Raw genomic sequence first — 9,256 nt, forward strand, 5'->3', positions numbered from 1 at the left:
ACCACTTGCTCATCGTCAAAAAGTAGCCTTTCACTTGAGGTAGGCGCATTCCCACCTCTTCCACTCCTTGTAGTAACGGCCATGGCATGCCCCATATTGTTCCTACCCTTCGGGTTTACCACAGTATCACTTGGTAGTGCCCCTTTAGGACGAGAATTTAAAGCTTAAGAGATTTGACCCATTTGCACTTCTAAGTTTCAGATTGATATGTTGTGTGAAGCAAGTTGGGCATCGGAATCGGCATTTTTCTCTTTCATTTGCGTGAACATGTTCTCAATACGACCCATTTCATTGTTGGAGGAACTAGGACCATGAAAAAGATAAGAAGGTGGGTTGCTCGGTTGTTTACATTGGGGGCCTTTGAAAACCCGAACCCCGATTTCCTTGGTTGTTGTTCCACCCGCCTTAGTTGTCGTCTCCCTAATTTCCTTGGTTATTATTGTCTTACCAATTCCCTTGGTTATTGCTTCCACTCTAATTGCCTTGATTGTTGTTATTTCAATTGCCTTGATAGTTTCTACTATTCTAATTACCTTGGTTGTTAGAATTCCAATTGCCTTGATTATTTGAAGGTCTCCATTGTTGTTGACTAGGGCCTTGGAAGTTGTTTCTTTGCCCTTGATAGTTTTTTATATATTGGACCTCTTCTTCTTGATCATTGTGAGAATCTCTTTGATCAAATCCACTATCATCTTGCACAAAATTGTCCACTCTTTGTTGCACTTGTGGAATTCTTGTTCTTCTCTTGTTCACCATCATATTGACTCCCTCCATAGCATTGACTTTCCTCGGGTTTTGCATTTATTGAAGTTGAGCCTTTGCCAATTGGTTCATAGTGGTTGTCAACTCGGCTATGGCTTGCCCATGGTTATGTAACTCTTTATGAAGAAGAATCACATTTGGATCACCTTGTGGAACATTGGCTCTATACTGCCATGCCGATGAAGTATCCACCATATCATCCAAAATATCAAACGCCTCCGCATAAGGCGTATTCATGAATTTCCCACCGGCAAGTTGATTCACTACACATTGGTTGGTGGTATTGATCCCCCGATAGAAAGTTTGTTGAATCATGTTCTTCGTCATATCATTGTTGGGGAACTGGTTATTCTATGTCTTTCCCATATCTCGTGTAGTGGTTCATTGGGCTCTTGCTTGAATGCTAGAATTTCATCCCAAAGAATGGCCATGTTCCCGGGAGAGAAGTACTTTGAAATAAATTTCTCCCCTAGTTCATCCTAAGTACGAATGGAATGATTTGGCAAACGTTCTAACCAATCTAAAGCTTTCCCCCGTAGAGAGAACGGAAAAAGCCTTAGTCTCAAAGCATCCTCGGAGACATATGTTTGTTTGCTCCCCCAACACATATCAACGAATGCTTTCATGTGTTTATATGCAGTTTGACCCGGTGCATCGGTGAAGAACCCTCGTTACTCGAGCAAAGTGAGCATCACGTTGGTTATTTAAAAGTTTCCGACCCTAATACGGGGTGGGAATATAGCACTTTCATTCCCTTCATTCGGCAACACCCGGTGTGGAGCCGCTCGTGGTAGAGGTGGGGGTGGAACGAGTACATTGTCTTGAAGAGGTCGGCCTTGTCTATGGGCTTGAGGTTCAAGAGGGACCTTATCCATTTGATCATCGTCCACGTCCACATCCCTCACGGCTATGTTTCCGAGCTCGTTGTTTGTCATAATTGTACCTAAAATACTCACATATTAGTAACAAGGAAGGAAAAGAAGATATTCCAAAAGCACACCTAAATATATAGCTAACACCATTTTTTAGGTCCCCGGCAATGGCGCTAAAAATTGGTCTCATCCAATTTCACTCCTCTATTTAAGGATATAAAAACAGTCAATGCAATAGTAATACCCAACAAAAGTCGGGGTCGAATTCCGCAGGGAGCTATATGAATGGGTGTTAGTAGTATATATCTTAGCGTGTGAGTTTGTATATCTAAATTTGTGCTTTCGCAATATTTGGCTTTGTTTGAAAATATAAATTAAACTACGATTGCGATTTAAAGAATGAAACAAAAAAATTGGTTTTGGTTGTTGTTCAAATGTTATAAAAGGCCTAGGGCTATGACCATCACCTAGGTGTTTGCCTAATGGGTTGTAAACTTTAATGCTTGTTTTATTGTTCGGGGTGTATTATAGCTATCAAAACTCAAATACCCACTCACTACCTCTCGGTCAGAGAATAATTTTGCCTAATTTGGCTTTCTCAAGTCCAAATGGGTATTGAATAAAACAGTTGATACTAAGCTCAAGTCGGATTTTACTATCTCTAGGTTCAACCCTTTAATTGGGCTCATCAATCTCTCGATTGACCCAATTTCTTACGAGCCAAGTTTTTCTAGACTAAGTCTATCTTTCTCAAGTAGAGACCAAGTCAAATAGGCATGAAATAGTGTTTGCAACCATTAATTCATCAAATAAAAGCAGGAACAAGGCTAGTTAATAAATATCCAACCATAAACAAGTAATAAATCAAACACCCATTAAGTTTACACACTAGGGTTGGGTTACAACCCTAGTAAGAATCTAGCTGCTCGTGCTTAAATTGGAAGAAAAAGAAGAAGGGGTAATAATTAAACTTATATTAATAATTAAAATGATGAAATCAATATTCAAAAAGTTCAAAATAGCAAATAATACTAAAAAGAGTAAAAGAAACCGTCTACTGTAGCAGCTGATGCCAAAAGTTGACCTAAAAAAATGGAACTCTTCTACTTATACAGGGCTGGAATTTTCGGACAAAAATTCCCTTTTAGAGATTCTGCGGCCACACAATTCTATGTGCGGTCCGCACTTTGCTTCAGCTTGAAAATGTTGAAAATCTACGGCCGCATAATAATGAAGTGTGGCAGCACTTCCCTCTTTCTGCGGTCCGAACAATATTGTTTGCGACCGCACTTTGTTCTTCTGTTGTCCGCATATGGAATTGTGCGGGCGTGTAGCTCTTCTTTTGCGGCCGCACAATAATTGTGCGGTCCGCACTTGTGTTTGACTGGAGGTGTAGGTTCTCTGAACTTTTGCTTTGACCCAGCTTCCGCGGCCGCACAAATCATGTGCGATCCGCATCTTGCAACATTCTCTGATGGAATTACTTCACGACCTACGGCTGCAGATGATATTCTGCGGTCCGCACTTTAAGATTTTTTTTATGTTTTTGTTCTTGAGTTCAGATTACTCCTTCTTGAGTTGGATTTCATCTCGGGAGCTCATCTTCTAATATTCCTGCAATTAAGTACATTTCATCAGTTTTTGGGAATACAATTAAGCACTTTTGAACTAAAATAAAAGCTAAAAGGCGCTAATAAGTAGTCAAAATCCCAACTTATCAGACTCCTCCTCAGGATGAGCCCCACCAACCTGACCTCCACCTCTGGGATGACCTCTCACTTACTGGCCTCCACTTCTAACTGACTGGCCCCCACCTCGGGCTGCCTAACCCCCGCCTCTATTTGGTTGTGCGGGTGGTAGAGCCATCGGTGCCGGAACCATGGTATGAGTACCCTACTGTGGCATACTGCTCTGTGACCTAGGGAAAACTTTGCAACATGCCTTAGATCCCCACATTTATAACAAGCCCTCAGCTAACTTGACTGGTGATCTTGGAACTGTCACAGTCTATCTTAATAACCACCCTGGTAACTCTGTATTAGAGGTGCACTAACTGGAGCGGGAGGTGCACTATATACTAGTTTCTCAGGACGAGATCCATAAGCATTGTGACTGCCTGAAGCACCATACCTGTAGAGCTAACTGAATCGAGCTTCTATCGGCGGTGTTCAATACAATGACATTTAACCATCCATTTAAGAAATTATTCCTAAAGAAAAAACTCTACAACCTCAAGTCCAATGTTATTAAAGAAATTATGCACTTGAATATATGCATATAATTTTAGAATTTTGGGCAGATATTCTAACTTAAAAATTCATCTTTATAAAGCAACCAAGAGGTTCAAAAGATATATATACAGAGAACATGCATACATTGTTTATGCCCACATAAAGAAAGTCGAAAAAATTAAAGATAAGCAGCTATTCAGATATCGTCTTTTCTAGATACCAATATAGTATAGAATTGGTTGATGAGCTATATCAGGAAGAGTATTAAACAAACACTCATAGTTCTTTGTACCATCAAAGTTGAGTTTATAGAGTAATATGACGTATCTGATTATGGAATATGACTGTAAAAGTTTGTCACTTGGCTGCGAATTTTGGATGAAATTGAAAAATTATTTCATATATTTTGTGACAATAAGTTAACAATCCTGTATTACAATAACAATAGGAGTTTGATAAAGTCAAAGTGCATTGACAAAAAGTTCTTAGATGTTAAAGAAAGAGTTGAAAGTGACTAGGTATCTATAGAACATATTCGTACAAACTCCATGATTGTGGATCGACTTACTAAGGGAGTACCACCTAAGGTCTTCATGAGCACATTGCTCATATGATGCCATGTTATTTAAGGATATTCAATTTTAGTGGGAGTTTATAACCTCTTAAATGTTCTTTATAGATAAAATTTGATTTTCAGTTTAAGGTTTTAGGATATGATTTCAGTTTAAGGATACTTGGGGTTATTTCTGTAGAAATAAAGTATTCAGATTATTTTTTACTCTAACTTGTTTTTCAGTTTGACCAATTGGATATAGGCATTCTTGGACCACATTGCACGTAAATTTTATGCTACACATCCATACTTGATCTATGTCATTTGGTTATGTTAGTATCCGTGATCAAGGAAGGTTTAGTTACGATAAATACAACAAAAGTCGCCTTGATCCAATATTGACATGATTGATGAACAAGATTATTTTGAGGTACTTCGGATTATGATAACAAATATTTTGAGCTTATAAGGTTACATACAATTATAGGGTTATATATACGTATATATGTGTGGTCCAAGTAGGAGATTTTTAGAAAAAGTTTTATAGACTTTCACATATATTGCACTAAGAGTAATTGTATGTTGGTTGTTACCATTATAAGGTATTGGCTAAAATTGAAGGATCTACTAAGGTTTAAAGTTAAATGGGCCAAAAAGACACACTCATAAAAGTATGGGATGTCATGTGTAGATACCCAAATATAATTTCTAATTTAATAATGCGCTAAATTAGAAATACATAAATTATGTGCATCTATAATTAGGATTATGGTCCCCAAATCAGGCGTAGAGTTTTTCTTCTGGTATCCTATCGTTGGAAAGAAGAGAACAGCTTACGTCTTGATTTGGAAGATCACTAACGAGAAGAGAATAAGTTTTGTGTATTCTAATGGATTCGAATACACTTAAAGATCTAGTTTTAATTTTTTGATGATTTGACATGATAGATCTAAGAATAAGAATAAGATGATGGTTGGGTTCATCTTTAAAGTTTTGGTCTAACACGTGTTAATGGTTAGCATAAAAGCTGGACTCTATACACTTGCTAAGGAAAGTCTAATTTTTCCTGATCATCAGATTCATTGGGTCAACACTCTACGTCTCTATTACCAGAAAAGATGTTTGGGACCAGAAACTTAATTCTGCATGTGAAGTAATTTTCACGTTACAAGAAAAGTTGGTTGTCGCTGTGGGTACAAATTCGAATAATCAGCTGAATTATTTTTCAAAATCACGTTGTAATTAGTTTAGAATTCTGCAATCACACAGGAGCGGTCCAGATCGAACCTAAGAGTATGGCTAAGTAGTTGATACCAAATCTTAGCTATTCAGTAGGGTTGTCCATGGCAAAGTAGTTGATACCAAATCATAGTGGTGGCTTGAGAAATATCAAACAAAAATCGTACAACTAAAGAGTGACAACAAAACCTTTCATTACATAATTCATGCATGATTATTCCATGCAAAGATAAAAAGTGACTTGATGATGTAAATATTCTTTACCGGCGATATTATATATAACTTAACTCATAGAATAATACAACCAGTGTATTAAATTATTGCACGAGTAGCTATTCAAGATTCATAATACATAGAAACCAAACATTAAATAAAGCAATATCAAATTATATATTGCATCTAATACATGTAAAAATGAATATATAGTAAATCAAACAGATTCTATTTGCGTTGTTGTCATCTCTGTATCTGAACTTTTATTCTTCTGCTTCTTCATTTGCTTGAATTCTCCATAGAAGTATGAGACGAAACCCCAAAGAGAGAGGAAAAGAGAAACGCCCTTTTCACCTGAAAACTTTTCACTAAAGAAAACTATGGCCAATACCTCAGTAACAGGGAGTAAAACTGCTATTATAACACCAGACATTAAAGCAGAAGAACAGTAGATAACTCCAACAGCACCCACAAAGAAACATTGCCAAATAATGGCAGTCCATACTATCACTGTATAATATCTAGCTTCTTCGAGGTTAAATTGGTTTGCCTCCCTTGATATTGCCTGCAAATTTCAGTCAATATTTTAATCCTTGATCTTTATATAAAATCTCTAAGACTAATAAAATTAGTATTCCTTTAGTCCAATTTATGTAGGAACTATTAATATTTGGGGAGTCAAAAGGTTCCTTTTTACCATGTTTTTTAAAATATTTTTCAAAAATTTTAAATTATTAATTATTATGATATGTATAGTACATTAGATATAGATTTCAAGAATGTAAATTTTATTTTTAAAACTTAAAAATTACATTAATTGTTGATCTTATAAGAGAATCTCTAAAAAAAAAAAAAATAATACTCTCTGTTTCAATTTAGATGACATACTTTCTTTATTAGTCCGTTTCAAAAAGAATGACACATGTCTATATTTAGAAACAATTTAACTTTAAACTTTTCGTTCTACCTAATTTACCCTTAATAAGAAGTTGTACTATACCGCTAAGGAAAACAAACAAGAAACATGCTAGTTTATTCCTCTATAGCCACACAAATATTATGGCCCTACTAAGCTTTTGCCCCTTAAGTTTTTTGCACCACATGTTTCAAAAGACTTTTTTTTCTTTAAATTTTGTGTCTAGTCAAACTATATCATTTAAATTGAAACGGAGGGAGCAGTATCTAACATACATCATTTTTAGAAAATATGTTCGAATCCTGTTGCTCTAGTTTGTATCTACTTTTGAAATATGCAAATTTAATACAAGAGCATCATCGTTAAGTATGAAAAAAATGTCTCACGTAACCCAAACCTATGATATTGATATATCCCAACTTACAGAAATGTATTCCATGACAGAAGAGTCTTTATCCCTCTAATAAGTGGGATATGTGAATAATATTAAGTTCCTTCATTAATGTCTTACTGATAAAGTCAACTCGTGACCCACAAGCTTCTGTTCTCTCTCTTGTCATTAGCGATAGAAAACTTTACCGGAAATAAGATTATTAAGAAAAGGAAAAGGAAAAAGAAAAAGAAAAAACATTGCCAACGAAAACGAAGAAATTCATAAAAAAGATATTGAGTTGGTGAACCCCAATATATCACTGAGGAAGTAGTTGATAGATTTGAGGGAATCACAGGATCTAAGTAATACCATAAAAGAGCACTATGTTAAGATAATTTAGAGATGGCAAACGGAAAGGGCAAGTTTAAAGAAAAATGCTACTCCCTCTATTATACTCTCTCTATGTATATATATATGATATGGCTTGTAATTTAAGAAAGCAATGAATACTTATCTTAAATATGCCACGATTTATATCGTAATAAAAACTTGTCATTAAAATATTAAGAGAAAAATGAGAAGTTCTAGTTAATTTATTTTTAGATTAAAAAATATCATTCTTTATAACGAACTAATTAAGAAAACATTGTCATTCTTTTGAGAATGGATAGAGTATGGGGACGGAAAGGGGTGCGTTAAAAAGATACCTGAAAGTCTTTATTAGCGACCATTCCTATTGTGCAAAAAGCAGTAGCAGCAAAACACATGACAATCTGAATCTCCAACACCAACGTCACAGTAATAGCTTGTTTTGCCTTTAAGTAAATCAACTCAATACTAGGCAAAATAACTCCATACAAAGCTGCTGCCAGAAGTGTCATTATAAAACCAAGAACATAGGCTTTACTTGTCACACCCTCTGGCTTATCACCATTAGATCGAATACCCAATAAAACAGCGCCAACTGTCAGTAGAATTACTGCATTGATAGAGTAGGGTGTAAATTTCAGCTTCACTATGAAAAAAGCACCTACTGCTGTGAAGCCAAGTTGAGCAGCAAGAAGAAGTGAAGAGGTTGACACGGGGAGCTTTGACCCGCCCCATGAATACAGAAAATTATCAATACCAGTACCAACACCAATGACAAATGATACAATGAAAATCTGGGGTGTTATCAAGCAAAACTTGGCATTAGCACCCTCGGACTTTCGACGATAAAAATATAGGATGGCAAGAGGTATAAGGGTGAGTGGCCATCCACCAGTTTGTAACCAACTGCTAAGCCATACTCTTGAACCTCCCCCGACATAATATAGGCGCATCATAAGAGGACCACCACAAACACCAACAGCGAGTATTAGACAGTTAACCAACAGGAGTATTCTCCTCATCTTGGTGCTTAGTCCTTTATCTTCCATATTTTTTCTCAAGAGATTTGGATATACTAGAGGTTGGAGTTCTGCAGCTCAGATTGCCGCTGAATGGTCTTTCTCTAGACAGATATATTTGGACCCTCTTGCAGTGAAGAGATGTGTTTGAGTTGAGCATAGAAGCCTCCTATTTATAGTTGACAAAAATCACAGTACCCATTGCGACAATTGGTTTCACAACTTGGAGTGGCGCCTACTGTAAGGAGGCTCGCTCTTAAATTGTACTAGTGAAAGATATAATGTATAGTTGTATACTAGCTAAATTTTCTAAGCTGTATAGTTGTGCCATATACTCAAGCTTAATCATGTTAAGTTATAAACCAACAACAACAATTACGTCTCAGTCTAGCTAGGGGCGTATCTACGTCTTAGGGTAAGTTCACGTGAACCCATACTCCTCTCCCTAAACCATGTATAATAATATTATATTTCTTGAAAATTACTTAATTATATGTGTGTGAACACATGCTCAAAAACTCTTATGGTGCAATAATCATTGGGTGCACCTCTACGAGTGAAATTGGTTGTTCAAATCCAACTCCGGACGGTCTTGTTTTCGGCACGGAGTATAGATATATACGTGAAAATCACTAAAATTTTAAAAAGAATATAATTTTGAACCTATAATTTCAAAAGTGTAGTGGGTACATGGTAGATATTAAAGTTA

The 9,256-nt window shown here is 36.2% G+C and overlaps 1 protein-coding gene across 1 annotated transcript; it reads right to left on the minus strand.

The window, feature by feature from the left end:
• Positions 1 to 5,902: 5,902 nt before the first annotated feature.
• Positions 5,903 to 8,781, minus strand: LOC104099880 (purine permease 1-like). Its single transcript, XM_009607014.4, has 2 exons — positions 7,867 to 8,781; positions 5,903 to 6,435 (listed from the first exon to the last, which is right to left on the minus strand). Exons 1-2 carry the CDS (start codon positions 8,575 to 8,577, stop codon positions 6,088 to 6,090), a joined length of 1,059 nt encoding a protein of 352 aa, XP_009605309.1. The 5' UTR covers positions 8,578 to 8,781; the 3' UTR covers positions 5,903 to 6,087.
• Between the last annotated feature and the right edge of the window lie 475 nt (positions 8,782 to 9,256).

Source organism: Nicotiana tomentosiformis, chromosome 12, assembly GCF_000390325.3.
Source record: "Nicotiana tomentosiformis chromosome 12, ASM39032v3, whole genome shotgun sequence".
In the NCBI taxonomy this organism is placed as follows: domain Eukaryota; kingdom Viridiplantae; phylum Streptophyta; class Magnoliopsida; order Solanales; family Solanaceae; genus Nicotiana; species Nicotiana tomentosiformis.

Bases quoted from the DNA above. Each gene is read 5' to 3' on its own strand.
- LOC104099880 (XM_009607014.4), bottom strand. From the start codon at position 8,577: ATGGAAGATAAAGGACTAAGCACCAAGATGAGGAGAATACTCCTGTTG. The intron at 6,436-7,866 runs GTATCTTTTTAA...TGAAATTTGCAG, and splicing joins TCGCTAATAAAGACTTTCAG to GCAATATCAAGGGAGGCAAA.